Source organism: Dendrobates tinctorius, unplaced genomic scaffold (assembly GCF_039654945.1).
Source record: "Dendrobates tinctorius isolate UK_male_01 unplaced genomic scaffold, ASM3965494v1 ptg000173l, whole genome shotgun sequence".
Taxonomy (NCBI): domain Eukaryota; kingdom Metazoa; phylum Chordata; class Amphibia; order Anura; family Dendrobatidae; genus Dendrobates; species Dendrobates tinctorius.
In genome coordinates, this window is record NW_027361840.1 from 10,222,679 (window position 1) to 10,243,824 (window position 21,146).

The window sequence follows — 21,146 nt, forward strand, 5'->3', positions numbered from 1 at the left end:
TTTGGATATTTTGGGTTGTCATTATGATCTCAAAAGAGAAAACACAATAGTTTGACAATAAATGTCTTCAACCAACCACTGACCATGAGTGGAGAAAAAGGTTTGGTATTATCATTCATATTCTCTGAAAAAGGCCAAGAAAGCAAAAGTTCTGCCGGGGTATGTAAACTTTTGAGAACAACTGTATATATTCATGTTATCACCATTGATGGTTTATGACCACATACAGCAAAATTGATCTCATGATATAGAAAAAGAGATGAAAGACAGAAAACAAGAGAGAAAATGAGAGGATGAGTGACAAAAGACAGAAACAGAGGAATAAGAATCGGAGAGACAGAGCGAAAGAACAAAAGAAAGAAATACAAAGAGGTGAGAGGGAAAGACAGAAACAGTGTAGAAGACTCGTTATTGTACCAGGTTATTGCTATTAGTATAAACATGATTATATAAAAATTTCATAAGGTTACATTTGTTAAATATATATATATATATATATATATATATATATATATATATTCACATGAAATAATCATTGTGATAGTAAACAGCAAGAAAAGGCTGGAATATGGATGAGGTGACCACTGCTAGTTTGGCTTGTACTGACTTATGACCCACTGTGGCCAACATTCACTGCTATTTGCAAACTCCACATTTCATTGAAGTTTCATGGGGATCTTCTTCACAGCAGATCATGCTCTGCACTGCATGCATAGTAGAGCTAAGCACAGCGTAGCTGAGCTGTGCAGCAAACTGGTTATCAGTGCAATGAGGATGTGGTGAGGGCATCTTGGGACAATTTTATTAGACAGGGTCATTAGATGCATCTGTTTATCGATACAGCTGCAGCTGGTGTCTGTGGGATCTTCTGGGCAGTATCAATTTTCTTCCTGCTGGCAAAACATAGCTCAGGTGAGCTTAGCACAGCTGATCTGTGCTACAACCTGGCAGCCTGATCAGTGATGAGAGACGGTTTTATTAGTCAAGGTCAACGGCAATAGTATTACTGGAGGATGTAGCCAATGGCAATGGAGGGTAAAGAAATCAATGGTGGGAGAGGGGTGAGAGCTGCAGATCAGTGCAGATTTAAAAGCACAGTAGCCTGTGCTGAGAGTGATAATCACTTTTTTTTTTATCACTTGTGTATGTACAGAGAACTCAGACCACATATTGATTTTAGGAATGAGTATTAACAATGAGAAATATTACTCATACACAGACAATATGGAGACATTCAGGGGCCACAATAAAATGCCTATTTGTTGCACATGCATGGTGTTTCGCTCAGTGCCAGGTGCACACGCCTGTGATATAATTTGGAGACATCACTCTACTAACGTACACCTCAGTGTAACGGGGGGTTGTAGGACAGAGTTATGGCACTGGTTTCACCACGCTTGCACCACACCAACTAGCGGGGCCACTGTCAGTTGGAGCAGGTAATTACAGGAGAGAACGTTACACGAGTGACCTCCTGAAGAAGGGGAAGGCGAAACACACGTAGGTGCAGAAATGGGGTTTGAGTAGATAATGGAGCAAGCACCTTACTTTAATTCTTAGTGCTGCATAAGATATTAGGGGATTTCTGATTTTCACTGATCACTGATGAGTGATGCCCCTAGAAATCATAAATTTACTATTACCAGAGTCAGAGGGGAACTAAACCCAGAATTAGCTGAAAAGAAGACAGCAGGCAACAAACACTGACGATGCCAGAAGCAGTAATGGATATTCTCATTTCCTTATTGTCAGAAATGTTAAAGAATTCCAGGAAGCTACAAACACTGAGACTATGGGGAACAGACAGACAAAAAGCAACAGCTAACAGAGCAAGAATCAGGAGAAAGACTTGTTATAATTTAGATATACTAAACACTGCCCCCTAGGTACAAGAATATAACCACTATAATACTGCCCCCTATGTACAAGAATATAACTACTATAATACTGCCCCCTATGTACAAGAATATAACTACTATAATACTGCTCCTATGTACAATATTATAACTACTATAATACTGCCCCTATGTACAAGAATATAACTACTATAATACTGCTCCTATGTACAATAATATAACTACTATAATACTGCCCCCATGTACAAGAATATAACTACTATAATACTGCCCCTATGTACAAGAATATAACTACTATAATACTGCCCCTATGTACAAGAATATAACTACTATAATACTGCCCCTATGTACAAGAATATAACTACTATAATACTGGCCCCTATGTACAAGAATATAACTACTATAATACTGCCCCCCTATGTACAAGAATATAACTACTATAATACTGCCCCCTATGTACAAGAATATAACTACTACAATACTGCTCCTATGTGCAAGAATATAACTACTATAATACTGATCCTATGTACAAGAATATAACTACTCTAATACTGCTCCTATGTACAGGAATATAACTACTATAATACTGCCCCTATGTACAAGAATATAACTACTATAATACTGCCCCCTGTGTACAGGAACATAACAACTATAATACTGCTCCTATGTACAGGAATATAACTACTATAATACTGCTCCTATGTACAAGAATATGACTACTATAATACTGCCCCCTATGTGCAAGAATATAACTACTATAATACTGATCCTATGTACAAGAATATAACTACTATAATACTGATCCTATGTACAAGAATATAACTACTATAATACTGATCCTATGTACAAGAATATAACTACTATAATACTGCTCCTATGTACAAGAATATGACTACTGTAATACTGCTCCTATGTGCAAGAATATAACTACTATAATACTGCTCCTATGTACAAGAATATAACTACTCTAATACTGCCCCTATGTACAAGAATATAACTACTATAATACTGCCCCCTGTGTACAGGAACATAACAACTATAATACTGCTCCTATGTACAGGAATATAACTATTATAACACTGATCCTATGTACAAGAATATAACTACTATAATACTGCCCCCTATGTGCAAGAATATAACTACTATAATACTGATCCTATGTACAAGAATATAACTACTATAATACTGATCCTAAGTACAAGAATATAACTACTATAATACTGCTCCTATGTACAAGAATATAACTACTATAATACTGCTCCTATGTGCAAGAATATAACTACTATAATACTGCTCCTATGTGCAAGAATATAACTACTATAATACTGCTCCTATGTGCAAGAATATAACTACTATAATACTGCTCCTATGTGCAAGAATATAACTACTATAATACTGCTCCTATGTACAAGAATATAACTACTATAATACTGCTCCTATGTGCAAGAATATAACTACTATAATACTGCTCCTATGTGCAAGAATATAACTACTATAATACTGCTCCTATGTACAAGAATATAACTACTATAATACTGCTCCTATGTGCAAGAATATAACTACTATAATACTGCTCCTATGTGCAAGAATATAACTACTATAATACTGCTCCTATGTACAAGAATATAACTACTATAATACTGCTCCTATGTGCAAGAATATAACTACTATAATACTGCTCCTATGTGCAAGAATATAACTACTATAATACTGCTCCTATGTACAAGAATATAACTACTATAATACTGCTCCTATGTACAAGAATATAACTACTATAATACTGCCCCTATGTGCAAGAATATAACTACTATAATACTGCCCCTATGTGCAAGAATATGACTACTACAATACTGCTCCTATGTACAAGAATATAACTACTATAATACTGCCCTATGTGCAAGAATATAACTACTATAATACTGCCCCTATGTACAAGAATATAACTACTATAATACTGCTCCTATGTACAAGAATATAACTACTATAATACTGCCCCCATGTGCAAGAATATAACTACTATAATACTGTCCCTATGTACAAGAATATAACTACTATAATACTGCTCCTATGTACAAGAATATAACTACTATAATACTGCCCCTATGTACAAGAATATAACTACTATAATAATGCCCCTATGTACAAGAATATCTACTATAATACTGCTCCTATTGAGATGTGTAGCTTACAAAATGGTGTCACTTTAGTTTTTTCTGTGGTCTTGGTGTGTCGGGCGCTCTGCATATGGTGCCCGCAATCTATTAAAGCAAAATCTGCCCTCCCAAAGTCAGATGGCGCTCCTTCCCTGCTGAGCCCTGCGTGTGGCCAAACAGTAGTGTCCCACTATGTATGGGATATCGCTGCATTCAGGAGAAATTGCACAAGTTGTCGTGTCTTCTTTCTCCTTTTACCTTGAGGAAAATAAAATTTGATTCTAAAGTAACATTTTAGTTGAAAAACAAATTTTTTTTATTTTTACAGCTCAAAGTTATAAAATTCTGTGAAGCACAAGTGGGTTGAAAATGCTCAGTACACCCCTGTGTGAATTTCATGCGAGTCTTAGTTTCCAAAATGGGATCACTTGTTTCCCTGATTTCTGCTGTTTTGTCACCTCAGGGACTCAGCAAATATGACATGACATCCACAGTTTACTCCAGCTACATTAGCCGTCTTTCCCTTCTGAGCCGGCCGAGCGCCTAAAAAGCAGTTTTTCACCAAATATGAACACATTGCCTATGGACTCTTACCCTTTGTGAAAATTAAAAATTTAGGGCTGAAGCAACATTTTTCAGGAGAAAAGGGGTCACTTATGTTGTTTTATGCTGTTTCGGGGATCTCCACGGCACAGTAAATTTGACATGACTTGCTCAACTTACTCCAGGCAAAAGTTTTCTCCAAAAATCAAATGGTGCCCTTTCTCATCTAAGTCCTGCTGCGTGTCAAAATAGTAATTTCTGGCCACACACGGGTAATACTGTGATGCGCCTCAGAGGCCGTGGGATACTCAATACCGGGCCGGTCGTCTTAAAGGGATGTGTCACAGTGGCGGTGGCCCCAGCCAGTCATGTAAAAGGGGTAGTGTTATGAATGGATCACCGAGGAGGATAGCAGGCCCAGGCTAAGCCACAGAAAACCAGAGAGGTTGGTAACTAAGCGGATGCAGACCCCTGATCCTGCCCACACAACTAGCAGTAGCCGTGGAGCGTACCTACGATGATCCTAGACGCCTCGGCACAGCCGGAGAGCTAACTAAGCCTAAAGCAAGAAAGGGGAAATCTAAACTGCCCCGGAGCAGACCCCAAAGGAATAGATATCCCCCAAACATATATTGTCGGTGAGACAAGATGAAAGCACAAACGCAGGCAGAAAAATAGACTGGGCAAACGATGGGGCCCACACTGACTAGACAGGACAGGAAAGGAAAGACACTGTCTGCAATCACGCAAAAAACCCTGCAAAAGTCCAACACGTCTGATGCAAAAAACACTGAAGTCACACGACTTCGCCCCCCCCCACTATATCAGCACTCTGGTATATTCTGAAAGCAAAGCAAAAAGATACCAATATAAAAGGGGACAAAACAAACTGGCACATGCAGTAACATATGGGCGGTGATTCAGCACCGCCCCAGCCGGAGCTAGCTGACCTGCACAAAGCAGAGATAAACAAAACCAGATCAAATGCAAACAGAATAGCAAATGATCCACTTGGCTGAACATGCAGGGAAAGAGCAGGAGACATCAGACCTCAGGCTGCACAGGAAAAAAATCACCAGCAGGGATAGAGGGAGTCAGCTGTCTTAAATCCCAATCTGAAGCACCAGATCTCCAGTCGTCTTCCTCATTATCAGGTGGCAAGCCTCTGTCAGTGAGATCAGCTCCACTACCTCCAGTAACCGCCAGAGTGAGCCCAAAAAGAGAACTCTCAATCTGACCAGCTCCACTATCTTCAGTAATCACCAGAGGGAAGCCAGAGAGAGAATTCACAACAGTACCCCCCCTTGAGGAGAGGTCACCGAACCCTCATCCACGCCACCAGGCTGGTTAGGATGGGCCCGGTGAAAAGCACGAACCAATCTTTCGGCATGAATGTCAGAAGCAGAGACCCAAGAATTATCCTCCTGGCCATAACCCTTCCATTTGACCAGGTACTGGAGTCTCCTTCTAAACGAGAATCCAATATTTTCTCTACCTCATACTCCAAATTACCTTTAACCAATACAGGGTCAGGAGGCGCCGCCATGCGAACTACTGGCTCTACAAACCTCTTCAACAAGGATTTATGGACCACGTTATGAATCTTAAACGTAACGTAACTGGAAGAGCCAAATGGAAAGAAACAGGATTAAGGATTTCCAAAATCTTATAAGGTCCAATGAATCTTGGCTTGAATTTTGGAGACGCAACCTTCATAGGAATATTCTTTGAAGACAACCAAACCATATCACCCACTTTAAACCGGGGACGCATGGTCCTATGCCGGTTGGAAAACCGTTGGGCCTTTTCCTGAGAGAGTGACAACTTATCCACCACTTGGTCCCAAATCTGCTGCATTCTCTCTACCACAGAATCCACACTTGGGCAGGCGGAAGATTCCACCTGCCCTGAAGAAAATCGAGGATGAAACCCAAAGTTACAGAAAAACGGCGACATTACAGTGGCAGAACTAGCCCTATTGTTTAGCGCAAACTCGGCCAAGGGCAAAAATGAGACCCAGTCATCCTGATCAGCAGATATAAAACATCTCAAATAGGACTCCAAAGTCTGGTTTGTTCTCTCAGTCTGCCCATTGGTCTGAGGATGAAATGCAGAGGAGAAAGATACCGCAACTGAATTCCCAGTTTGGAACAAAAAGCTCTCCAAAATCTGGAAACAAACTGGACTCCTCTGTCCGACACAATGTTCTCAGGAATCCCGAGCAACCGAACCACCTGTTGTAAAAACAAGGGCACCAACTCTGAGGAAGATGGCAGCTTTGGGAGTGGTACAAGATGGACCATCTTAGAAAATCTATCACAGATCAGCCAGATAACAGTCATTCCCTGAGAGACAGGAAGATCAGAAATAAAATCCTTTGAGATATGAGTCCGTGGCCTGGCAGGGGCATCAACAACCCACTAGAAGGAGAACAGGACTTGGACCGAGAACAAGTCCCACAGGACTGCACAAAATTCCTGACATCACGAGATAAGGCAGGCCACCAAAAAGACCGACTCACCAAATCTCTGGTACCAAAAATACCTGGATGACCAGCCAACGTGGAGCAATGAATTTCAGACATTACTCTTTTCCTCCACTGGTCAGGGACATACAATTTTCCCATAGGGCAACGTTCAGGTTTGTCCTCCTGAAATTCCTCCAGGGCACGTCTCAAATCGGGTGAGATGGCGGAAAGAACTACACCCTCATTTAGAATGGTAGTAGGCTCGGTCACATCAAGAGAATCCGCAAAGAAACTCCTAGAAAGGGCGTCCGCCTTAACATTCTTAGTGTCCGGAAGAAAAGAGACCACAAAATTAAAACGCGTGAAAAACATGGCCCACCTAGCCTGTCTAGGATTCAAGCGCTTGGCTGATTCAAGATATAATAAATTCTTGTGGTCGGTGAGGAAAACAACTTGATGTCTAGCTCCCTCCAACCAATGTCTCCACTCTTCAAATGCCCATTTCCTGGCCAACAATTCCCGATTCCCCACATCATAGTTACGTTCAGATGGGGAGAATTTTCGAGAAAAGAAGGCACAGGGATTCATCTTAGAAGTCACCGCATCTCTTTGGGACAAAACAGCTCCTGCACCAATCTCAGAAGCATCTACCTCCACCTGAAATGGGAGTGAGGCATCAGGTTGCCGTAGAACCGGAGCAGAAGTGACTCTCCGCTTAAGCTCCTGAAATGCCGAGACTGCCTCTGGAGACCAATTCACCACATCAGCGCCCTTTTTGGTCAAATCAGTCAGTGGTTTAACAATACCAGAAAAATTACTTATAAATTTACGGTAGAAAAAATTAGCAAAACCCAAAAACTTCTGAAGAGCCTTCAAAGAAGTGGGCTGAACCCAATCATAAATGGCCTGTATCTTGGCCGGGTCCATTTCAATAGCCGACGGGGACAAAATTAATCCAAAAAATGAAATCCTCTGTACACCAAAGAGGCACTTTGATCCCTTGACATACAGAGAATTTTCCCTCAAAATCTGGAACACAGTTTGGACATGTTCCACATGAGAATCCCAATCACTGGAAAAGATTAAAATGTCATCCAGATAAATGATCAAAAACTTATCCACAAAGTTCCGGAAAATATTGCTCATAAAAGACTGGAAGACAGAAGGGGCATTAGTGAGCCCAAAAGGCATCACCAGGTACTCAAAATGTCCCTTCGGAGAATTAAACGCCATCTTCCATTCATCCCCGTGCTTGATGCGAATAAGATTATACGCCCCCCTGAGGTCAAGCTTGGTAAACCAACAGGCACTTTTAACTCTGGAAAATAAATCAGAAATCAGTGGTAACGGGTACTGATATTTAACAGTGATCTTATTAAGGGAATAATAGTCAATACATGGCCTTAATGAACCATCTTTCTTGGCCACAAAAAAAACAGCACCTAAAGGTGAAGAGGATGGTCTAATATGACCCTTCTCCAATGACTCCTTGATATAAGATCGCATAGCATCATGTTCGGGTACTGATAAGTTGAAAAGCCGACCCTTGGGAAATTTACACCCCAGGCATTAACTCAATTGCACAGTCATAACTCCTATGAGGAGGCAAAGACACAGACTTACTCTCACTAAATACATCAGAAAAATCAGCCAAATAGTCAGGAATATCATGAGACTGGGGAGAGGTGGAGAAAACAGGAGTGTCACCAAGAACATACTGACAACCCCAACTCACCACAGACACAGATTTCCAATCCAAAACAGGATTATGAGTTGCAACCAAAGGAAACACAGAACAATAGTATCATGCAAATTGTGCAACACCAAAAATTTACGATTTTCTTGGTGGTCCGGGGAGACTCGCATTATCACCTGGGTCCAAAACTGGGGTTTATTCTCCGCCAAAGGAGTAACATCAATACCCCTCAAAGGAATAGGCGTCCTCAGGGGTATCATGGGAAAACCACAATGTTTAGCAAAGTCCAAATCCATCAGATTCAAAGCTGCTCCTGAATCTACAAAAGCCTTAGCGGAAAATGTAGACGAGCAGATCAGGGTAATCACCAAAAGGAACTTAGGCTGTACACTGCTCACCGCAAATGTGTGAGCAAAACGCTTTTCTCGTTTAGGGCAGGCAGCTTGATCAATAGCATTAGGTTCATCATACAACAACCCCAGGGCTTGAAAAAATGCGTCCACATTAGCCAGAATAGGATCTCCGGGTATCAAAGAAAAGGCCCAATCCTGGTGATCGCCGCGCAGCAGGGAGATGACAATTTTAACCTGCTGCACAGAGCTCCCAGATGAATTAGGCTTCAAGGCCAGAAATAATTTACAATTATTCTTAAAATTCAAAAATTTAGACCGATCCCCAGAAAACACATCAGGAGTAGGGATTTTTAGTTCAACAGCAGATGATTGAGCGAGATAGGCAGAAATTCCGCCGCACTTCAGCAGCGAGCTGCTCAACACGATCAGACAATTGCTTAGTCTCCATTTAGACAAAAAATATCCTCCTACAGCCCCAGAAAAAAAAGAGGAAAAATATATGAAAAAAAAAAAATTCTGATTTTTTTTTTTAAATTCTTTCCTGCTTTAGAGTCTACAGTTAGGCTGGTGATTCTGTTATGATTGGGTCACCGAGGAGGAGAGCAGGCCCAGGCTAAGCCACAGAAAACCAGAGAGGTTGGTAACTAAGCGGATTGCAGATCCCTGATCCTGTCCACACAACTAGCAGTAGCCGTGGAGCGTACCTACGATGATCCTACATGCCTCGGTACAGCCGGAGAGCTAACTAAGCCTAAAGCAAGAAAGGGGAAATCTAAACTGCCCCGGAGCAGACCCCAAACATATATTGTCAGTGAGACAAGATGAAAACATAAACGCAGGCAGAAAAATAGACTGAGCAAACGATGGGGCCCACACTGACTAGACAGGACAGGAAAGATACTGTCTGCAATCACGCAAAAAAACCTGCAAAAAGGTCCAACACGTCTGATGCAAAAATATTGAAGTCGCACGACTTCGCCCCCCCACTATATCAGCACTCTGGTATATTCTGAAAGCAAAGCAAAAAGAGACCAATATAAAAGGGGACAAAATAAACTGGCACATGCAGTAACATATGGGCGGAGATTCAGCACAGCCTCAGCCGGAGCTAGCTGACTTGCACAAAGCAGAGATAGACAAAACCAGATCAAATGCAAACTGAATAGCAAATGAACCACTTAGCTGAACATGCAGGGAAAGAGCAGGAGACATTAGATATCAGGCGGCACAGGAAATAAATCACCAGCAGGGATAGAGGGAGTCGGCTGTCTTAAATCCCAATCTGAAGCACCAGATCTCCAGTCATCTTCCTCATTATCAGGTGGAAAGCCTCTGTCAATGAGATCAGCTCCACTACCTCCAGTAACCACCAGAGGGAGCCCAAAAAGAGAACTCTCAATCTGACCAGCTCCACTATCTTCAGCATTCACCAGAGGGAAGCAAGAGAGAGAATTCACAACAGAGTAGAATTGGATGGGGATAAAATTTATGTAGTGATTCGTGACGCCAGTTGGAGTGTTCGACTGTAGTATAGCTGGCACTGCAGATGATCCCTGGGGGAGTAGATGGTGATGGCAGTGCAGATGTTAAACCCTGTCCAACCAGGGCAGACCCCCAGAGATTGTGATGGAAGTAGAAGGCACGGAGTAATAAGGCAGGAGACAAGGAAAGTCACTTTATCATTTACTGTAGTTCAGGTGCAGTTCAGAGGAGATATTACAACTCTCACCAGGTTACAGTCTGCTCTGGAGAATGGGAGTTATCCTTCCTCTGCCGTGACTCAGTGTAAGCTTCCTGCTATTCTAATCCCTTCTGGGACCAAGGCTTCCCAGAGTTTGTAACTTCTAGTATATTCTCTACTGTGTATTTCTCCGCTGGCAACCTGCAGCATGGATCCTGTGTGAAGTTCACGTTCCTTCTTGTACAATCCTCACTGATCCTAGTTAGCTGCAGCCTTCCCGGGGGAAAAGACTGCGCTGTTGGTTGTATAAACTCACACAGTCTCTCAGCTTACCACCCTGCTCTGAAAGCATGGATGGCCTAGGGGCTGATTCCCTGACGCTTCTTATTAGCTTTACTCCTGGAGGGACCACATGTCATCATGGTTCCCAAGAGCCCCGTTCTTCCTCCTTCTTCACACTGAGAACAACAAGTCTGCTCCTCCCCCTCCCAGTTAGGGCATGTTTGCAAAGCTCTAAGCTTCAGACAAGTGAGGGAGTGAGGTGAATTGTGTGTGTGTGTTGTGGTCTCTAGCAGAGAAAGCATAACTCCCATTGCTCACAAAACACATACAAAACAGTACATTTTAACCTTTTTGTGGCGGTAAAGACGCAGGGCACCACAACTGCATTTGGGAGAAATTACTTAATAAATTGAGGGGTTAATCTTCTCCTATTACCCTTTGTGAAAATGAAATATTAGGACTAAATAAATATTTTAGTCAGAAAAAAAAATATTTATTTATTTTTTTAAATTATACTTTGCATTTATTTATGTGAAGCGCCAGAAGAGTTAACAAACTTTTTGACACTTCAAAGGAAGCAAATATATGGTGGTTTTGGAGTCCAGAACATTTTGGAATTATTATTTAGCGACTTTGATTAAACAAAGTCATCAGTGGACCTTACCTGACATAACCTCCGGTTGGGGGCTCCCGGAGGAAGCATCTATCAAAAATAATCATCTGAAAACTCTCATTTTGGCACACTTCATAGATAATAACTCGACCCTTCCAAAATCTCCATCTATGATTATCACTATTCACACATGGAGAAAGTTACAAAAGTCTTTAAAATTGTCTCCTTTTAGCTGCGATATAGAAATTTCGATAAAACCCCCGATAAATAATCTTACCACACCTGCGAATCAAAGAATGGAAACTAAAAGTAATCAAATTTATTTCAAATCTTGTTTTAGACCACAACAAAGAAGTAGGCCCCTGTTAACTCCTCCAAGACAAATTTAAGTTTGATGATTCGGATTTCGTACTTGACGTAGATATAAAGAGATATGTGACCAATTTTAATAAGAGAAAGAAATTCTAAAAATCTCCCATACCAAAGCCGATATACCAGTGTTGGACTGGGGTGCCACCAGAAACATCAACCCCGGGGCTAATATGACTTTATCCTCATTCACAAATTTCTATAGAATAAAGTGGGTTGATTGTTAAATAAGATGCAGCCTTTGTCTGTACCTAGGAAATGAAGTGTATTATTATATCAAGTACTGCTCATATAAGAGGGTGGTGGCCCACCGGAGGATTATGCTGCTCTCCTGTGGGCCAGTCCGAGCCTGCGATATACGCCCTTTTAAAGGAACCTCATAACCTAATTGGAAGACTATGGAGATATATATATATATATATATATATATATATATATATATATATATACACATATATATTATATACTTACCTAAAATTGTATGTCATCCACTTCTGTACGGACGTCCTCGAATCCCACAATTCACCGCGCCACACCGGAAGTACGCCGACCGCCATATTGGAATACCCAAGTGATGGGTATTTCAATATTGCACCTGCTGGTGGTAGCAGGCCCTTACGCAGTACCACCAGCGGGACACCGCCGGGACATCCACGCCGGACCCCCCCCCCCCCATCGGACCCGCCGCCAGAATCCGACACCGAACCCGCCAGCTAGAACCCACCTCCGGACCTGCCGCTGGACCCCCGCTAGGACCTCTTGCCGCCTGACAACAGGCACCGGGTTCCGGGGCGGCCTGCCCACCCACCTCTGTGCAGTCACAGCCGGCAGGAAAGACACACACCCCACACACACACACTGCATTGGGCCCACCTTTAGTATATATATATATATAAATCCACTAACAATGACTGAGAAAAAGACCTTGGAATAAATTTGGAACCGGAAGAATGGCAAAAGGCATTAAAAATTACTTACGCATCAAACGTGTGTTACTCTACACGAGACACGCTACACACTAAATACTCGTTGGTACTTTAGGCTAGGGACCCACTGAGAGGTTTGCCATGGCGTGGCCGTGGGCTTCATCAGTCTGGTCAGAATGTTACACTAAGAACCTCATGTTCAGTTTGTACATTTTTGCCCAGCGGCCTTAGAGCTACGTATGATTTTTGGAGGTGCGTTTCATGTCTTTTTCTACAGTTCTGTCATTGGTACCTTACGCCTTCAAGATTGCACAATTTTTCCCTCCCGATCTCCCCGACGTTGGGGAGAATGTGGGTATATCGGACATCTCAAGCATCTGTTTCAGGAATGTAATACAATCACCGCCGCTCGTTCGAGGCATTAATGGAGTTATTACTATCACTGGCTATCAATAAACCCTCAAAAGAACATCAATTTATTATATCACATATTTTAATTACTACAAACTAATAACATTTTGTAATAAAAAAAAAGTCCCTACATTAGGAATTATTATTGAGAGAGTAGCGGCACTTAACATCTTATGAACACGTTCAATACTGTGAAATATGAAAGGAATCGATCACTCTGGAACAAAAAAGTTCCAATTGTTTTATAACTATTGTACGTTATGTATCTCTCAGGCGACTGGTATGACAACTAATTAATATGAGATGAAATGACTCCCAGTATCAATAATTCTAGTGAACGTTATCTTTATTTGATTTCAGTTAATCTCCATAAATATTACTAAACTCCTTTCTTCCTTTTTTATTTCTCCCCATCTTGTTTTAGACCTTTCCTTCTCTCCCTTTCCCATCTATCCAATTCCCTTTCTACCCACATTTTCCCTTCCCGTACCTAACCTTCGTTTTCTTTCCCTTCCTTACTCGCCTTTGTCCTGTTTCTTTATTGTAGTAAAAGTTGATTTTTTTTTTTTTATCTCATATTGTTTAAATTTGACAGAATTTTCGAATACATTGAAGTATGTATATTTTTTTTTTACATACTATAACTTTTGGGGGTCTTCCCTTTAATAGACCCCTCAAAGTTCCTAAAAAACCTAAATAAATAGATAAAAAAAATAGTATTTGTAAATATTTTTTTTTTTATGTAAATTTGCTGCTAAAATTTTAACCTTTTTAACATCCTAACAAAATATAAGATCACTGGAAAAATGATACTCGTGTAACATAGACTTATGGATGGGAAATGTTGTTTGTTAACCATTTTGATTGGTGTGATTATCTGCTATAAGGGCATCAAAATTCAAAGTTTAAAAATTGCTAAATTTTCAACATTTTCACAAAATTTTCAGTAATTTCATAAATAAATGCAAATTTTATTGACCTAAACTTACCATTAACATAAAGTACAACTCAGATCTCTCTGAAAGTGCAGCTAATCGGGAGAAGATTAACTTATTTCCTCCCGTGAGCCGCCAGCTTTCAGTCATGGGGGTTCACAGAGCCGCTACGGTCACCGCTCTCAGCACCTGTCACTTTTCTGTGAGCAGCGGCTGTAAGCAAAACCTGGAACTTTAATGGACCACCAGATCTGTAGGTCATCTGTGCACTGCAAGCTGTTAATCAAAGTGCGCGTACATTCACAGTATTGTAAGTGGTTCTGTGAGCGATGGCTGTAATCACTGCATGCACGACCACATGACTGAAAGCCGGCGGCTCCTGGGAGAAAACAATTCATCAGCATTGTAGCGCTATTTACCTGCCGATGCATCCTATATTTTGCAGGAAAATAGCACTTTTCAAGGTGACAGGTTTCCTTTAAAAATCCCACCCTAATCCTTTATTTAGGGTTTATACATAGACACAGGCGGCCACCAATGCAGCATCATATAGGAGGTTTAGTGTTGGGTTCATTGTGTATTCTACATTCACACTAACAACTAGATTCTGTTTTTAACCTTTCCAGACTTCACTGCGGACTGACGCACAGGTAATGCAGGAGGAAAATAGGTGGAAATGTCATTACATAACCAAGAACAGGGGACCTGTGAGAAATGCTACTTGCATAGTGATCGGGTGCGGTTTCTGAGGTCCTTCACTTGGCGCTATGTGACCATATTACAGATTAAACTGTGTCCACGAGCTTGGCAGTGAGTGGACATTATGGGGGATGGGGCATGGGGGATAGGAAAGTGGGAAAGGGGCGGCCACTATTGTGGCAATAAATACCATAAAGTTGTGCCATTACAAATGTCTTCTCCTCATGGGTCATTGCCAAGGAAAGTTGGCAAGTATAAAAGGGACTCTACACCACAACTTAACCCCTTTAATGTTCAGTTGAATGCAATCTACTGTTCTATGTTATAAGTTATCTCAGCGGCTGACTGTAGTGTTTTTCCAAGATTGTCCAGCAAAAAAAAAAAATCTACTTTTATGAACCTCATTTTTAAGATTAGTGTCCCTTTAAGAAGCTCTTTGGGCTCATACATACAGGGTTCGCCCAGTTAGGTGTGTTCCCAAGTCGAGTTTTTCCCACACGTGCTGAGCAATCCCAATACGCACAGCGATGACATTTCGGCACGTGACTACTGAAGCCTGTGATTGGCTGCAGCAGTTACGTATCGAAATTACTTGTCATTAGAAGGTGCCAGTGAACCGGTACCAGCTGGAGACCACAGACATGACACCATGGAAGCTGCAAATCAATGGCAAAAATCAGCAGAAATCTGTCTTCTCTCTGCAGCAGAAGTTGACATTTGCTCAGATCTCGTCCACTTTGCTGCTAATTTATCCCAATGTTGATTTTCCTTCTGCAAATCCAGATGAAAAATCAGCAGGGTTTTCACCCTATGTGGATGTATCCTAAGTCCTTCAAGAGTTTAGTCTTAAAGATGGAAGGTCAGTGAAGAATTGTGGGGTTGCTGAAGTTCGATGTTTAACAGTGGAGACTCAGCAAACAGTGGAGACTCAGGGGTCAAGGAGAAGCAATCTAAACAGGTGCAGCCAGACCAAATCCAGGCTCAGAAGACAAAGGAGCTGGTGTCACTTCTTATGTTGAGCGTTCTTTCAGCCTGGGCAATGGCATTGTCAGCCCTCTTGCTCAGTTCCTTGCACTCTTGTAGGATATCATTAAATTGTTTATAGGTCTCCTCAATAATGGAGCTGTGTGAGGGCTTCAGTTCCCAAAAGCCTTCATCTACCCAGGGTTTGATGGCCCCAGAGACCTCCACTGCTCCATTGCCAATGAATCTCTTTAAGGAATTATCAATGTCTTTACAAAGATGGTAAAGGTCACTCCCGGAACCGGTCACCCTCTCACCGTCAATGACTCGGACGCTAGTGATAATGTCCAACAGGGCATGTCTGTATGACCCATTGGCACAAAGCGGATTGCTCAAGTTATACACAGGGTCTCGAAGACGGATGCTCTCAAGCCTACGAAGACCCTTCAGACACTGCAGGTTCTCGACGTTGCATAGCAGGTTCCCCGCCACATTTAAGGTCTGCAAGTAGTCACAAGATGCCAGAGGCTCCAAGGAAGAGATCCGATTACAGGAAAGATTTAGGGCCACCATCTGTTTGAGAGAGGACAATGGAGCAAGGTGTGCAATGTGGTTATTAGACAGGTCTAAACGTTCCAGGTTCAAGCATTCTCCTATACAACCCAACTCCTGCAGTCCCAAGCCTCTCAACTTGAGAAACAGGATGGACTCCAGGTCAAACTCCCCAGTTCTAGACTTCAGCATTTCGGGGGTGATCCTGGCATGCTCTGGGTTCTGATCTTTGTTGTTCCTGGCTTCCATGACCAAAAAAATGTTCTAAAACTTCAACTAGTTCAATCCACTAAATTTGTCCTGGCTCAAGACGTCTCCTCGGACAAGATGTGGTTGAGACGTCTCATATACTAATTTATCAACCTGTGTTCCAGAAGCAAGAATGCGTCACATGACTTCTACGATGGTCCACAAATGCCTGAAAAATACAAAAAAAATTACAGTTATTTGTCGGGGTAAACATTTCCTGAACTGACTCAAATGTGATACTGTCTACTGAGCTGCTAAATCCATGTGTGTTATTGCCACTGTATCCCCATCACCGTGTGATACCCTATGGATAATACACAGGGTGACATTACATGTACGATCCTCCTCATCACCGTGTGATACCCTATAGATAATACACAGGGTGACATTACATGTACGATCCTCCCCATCGCCGTGTGATACCCTATAGATAATACACAGGGTGACATTACATGTACGATCCTCCTCATCACCGTGTGATACCCTATAGATAATACACAGGGTGACATTACATGTACGATCCTCCCCATCACCGTGTGATACCCTATAGATAATACACAGGGTGACATTACATGTACGAACCTCCCCATCACCGTGTGATACCCTATAGATAATACACAGGGTGACATTACATGTACTATCCTCCCCATCACCGTGTGATGCCCTATAGTTAATACACAGGGTGACATTACATGTACGATCCTCCTCATCACCGTGTGATACCCTATAGATAATACACAGGGTGACATTACATGTACGATCCTCCCCATCACCGTGTGATACCCTATAGATAATACACAGGGTGACATTACATGTACGATCCTCCCCATCACCGTGTGATACCCTATAGATAATACACAGGGAGACATTACATGTACAATCCTCCCCATCACCGTGTGATACCATATAGATAATACACAGGGTGACATTACATGTACGAACCTCCCCATCACCGTGTGATACCCTATAGATAATACACAGGGTGACATTACATGTACGATCCTCCCCATCACCGTGTGATACCCTATAGATAATACACAGGGTGACATTACATGTACGATCCTCCCCATCATCGTGTGATACCCTATAGATAATACACAGGGAGACATTACATGTACAATCCTCCCCATCACCGTGTGATACCCTATAGATAATACACAGGGTGACATTACATGTACGATCCTCCCCATCACCGTGTGATACCCTATAGATAATACACAGGGTGACATTACATGTACGATCCTCCCCATCATCGTGTGATACCCTATAGATAATACACAGGGTGACATTACATGTACGATCCTCCCCATCACCGTGTGATACCCTAAAGATAATACACAGGGTGACATTACATGTACGATCCTCCCCGTCACCGTGTGATACCCTATAGATAATACACAGGGTGACATTACATGTACGATCCTCCCCATCGCCGTGTGATACCCTAAAGATAATACACAGGGTGACATTACATGTACGATCCTCCCCATCACCGTGTGATACCCTATAGATAATACACAGGGTGACATTACATGTACGATCCTCCCCATCACCGTGTGATACCATATAGATAATACACAGGGTGACATTACATGTACGATCCTCCCCATCACCGTGTGATACCCTATAGATAATACACAGGGTGACATTACATGTACGATCCTCCCCATCGCCGTGTGATACCCTAAAGATAATACACAGGGTGACATTACATGTACGATCCTCCCCATCGCCGTGTGATACCATATAGATAATACACAGGGTGACATTACATGTACGATCCTCCCCATCACCGTGTGATACCCTATAGATAATACACAGGGTGACATTACATGTACGATCCTCCCCATCACCGTGTGATACCCTATAGATAGCGTACTGACCTACATATCACACTCACAGTGAGACAAGGATGGAGCCGCGGCTGAGAACATCCAGCTACAAAGCAACCCCCCCGAACACTGAGCAGACTCCCCCATAGCACGTCACTGACTATCCGCTCTGCTGAGCTGTGTATCCCCTGAGATGTGTAATACCTCTCCTGTGTGATACTGACTGCTGAGCCGTGTATCTAATCCTATCCTGTGTGATACTGTCTGCTGAGCTGTGTATCTAATCCTCTCCTGTGTGATACTGACTGCTGAGCCGTGTATCTAATCCTATCCTGTGTGATACTGTCTGCTGAGCCGTGTATCTAATCCTATCCTGTGTGATACTGACTGCTGAGCCGTGTATCTAATCCTATCCTGTGTGATACTGACTGCTGAGCCGTGTATCTAATCCTCTCCTGTGTGATACTGACTGCTGAGCCGTGTATCTAATCCTATCCTGTGTGATACTGTCTGCTGAGCTGTGTATCTAATCCTATCCTGTGTGATACTGTCTGCTGAGCCGTGTATCTAATCCTATCCTGTGTGATACTGACTGCTGAGCCATGTATCTAATCCTATCCTGTGTGATACTGACTGCTGAGCCATGTATCTAATCCTCTCCTGTGTGATACTGACTGCTGAGCCGTGTATCTAATCCTCTCCTGTGTGATACTGGCTGCTGAGCTGTGTATCTAATTCTATCCTGTGTGATACTGTCTACTGAGCCATGTATCTAATCCTCTCCTGTGTGATACTGACTGCTGAGCCGTGTATCTAATCCTATCCTGTGTGATACTGACTGCTGAGCCGTGTATCTAATCCTCTCCTGTGTGATAGTTTCTGCTGAGCCGTGTATCTAATCCTGTCCTGTGTGATACTGACTGCTGAGCCGTGTATCTAATCCTCTCCTGTGTGATAGTTTCTGCTGAGCTCTGCACAGGCCTGGGATGGGGTGTGATGGTCGTCAGACTAGGCTCTTGCACAAGGTCCCCATCCATGCGAGGGCCCCGTCAATAAAGAAACACAAGGTGGTAGTACTCCATGTCTTCCCCGAGCGACCAGCACAACATGCCGATAGAGGTACACTCTGTGGTAGAGCAGAGAGACAGGGTCTCCCTCCATTACCCCTTTTACACTTGAGGCCTAAACCACGCTGGGTGCATGGGTAAGAAGTCAGTTTCCCTACAGAGGTGTTGTGATTACATACTATGTGTAAGAAGTCGTAGAATCCCCATAGTGTATATAGTAAACTGTGGGGGCCATCATACTGTATATTAGGAAATGTGGGGCCAATATCCTTTATATAGGGTGCTGTGTGGGGTCATCATAATGTATATAGGGGAGCTGTGGGGCCAAAACTGAATATACTGTATTAGGGGGCTAGGGGGATATCATACTGTATATAGGGAGCTATGGAGCCCCATACTGTATATAGGGAGCTTGGGGGACATCATACTGTATATAGGGAGCTATGGAGCCCCATACTGTATATAGGAAGCTTGTGGGGACATCATACTGTACGGACGGAGATGTGGTGTTCCCATACTGTATATATAGAGAGCTGTGGGGGCATCAAATTGTATATATGGGAACCATAGGTGTATTATACTATATATAGGTGGCTGTTGGGATCCCATACTGTGTATAGGGAGCTGTGGGAGACATCATTCTGTATATAGGGGAGCTGTGGGGGACCATCATACTGTATTGTGTACAGGGGGCTGTTGGGGCATTAGGAGACATTATTACTTTTTTGGGGCACTCAGCTGAGAATATTAAATGTTAAGTGGGCACGTAAGAGGTATTAAATAATATGGGCACTCAGAGTCTTATAACCGGGGCACACAAGAGACATTATTACTTTCTAGAGCCCTCACAGAGGGCATTACTGATATACAAGGGGCACAGTGGCAGGCATTAGTATTTGGGGCAGTAAGAGGGGCGCCGTTACCACCTCACAGAGCAGGTGCAATAATAGGGGGCAGCAGCTCAGTGTCGGGGTGACAGCAGGATGAGGAGTTTGTGTCGTCGGAGAATAGATGGGGACGATGCTGGAAATGTGAACAGGAGAGGATAAAGTCTACAGCCGCTCGCTGCTGAGGAAGTCCTGGAGGTCTGGACAAGATGGAAAAGTGAAGAAACGTCGGCCATAAGTCCCCATCTACGGTGTCTCTGTCATCTCTTACATGATCTGCAGAGCTGCTGTCTCCCGCCATATCGTTTATGCAGGAACACGATGGCACATCGCCCGGTGTCCACAAATGTGCTGCCGATAACACCTGTAGGGGAATGGGGCGATCAATAGTCGTTCTGAGTGCGGGAGACGAGCGCAGAACGACTGGAGTACAGCTCAGTGCGATCGTCTAACGGTAAGAAATCAGTTCACGCCCTAAAGGACTGAAGGGTCAAATATGTCCGCCTTTGGGGCCCCACTTTTCATTTTTGTCTACGACTCCACTTTGCCAAAAACTAGCCGTGTATCTGATCCTACCATGTGTGATCCTGCTCTGAGCTGCTGCAGCTAATC

General features: G+C 42.7%; 1 protein-coding gene across 7 annotated transcripts in view; it reads right to left on the reverse strand.

The window, feature by feature from the left end:
- Positions 1-10,738: 10,738 nt before the first annotated feature.
- LRRC61 (leucine rich repeat containing 61) overlaps positions 10,739-21,146 on the reverse strand; it is a 51,379-nt gene continuing 40,971 nt past the window's right edge. For 3 of the 7 annotated variants that reach the window (XR_012221336.1, XR_012221335.1, XR_012221337.1), the window contains one exon: positions 16,744-16,917. Coding sequence is in view for 4 of the 7 variants with exons in the window: in XM_073551220.1 (XP_073407321.1) it covers positions 15,966-16,748 (783 nt within the window). In the remaining 3 variants the exon portion in view is untranslated. Of the gene's footprint in view, positions 16,918-18,631; positions 18,964-21,146 lie in introns of those variants that run through there. The other 4 variants (XM_073551218.1, XM_073551221.1, XM_073551220.1 and 1 more) reach the window with 3 other exon arrangements.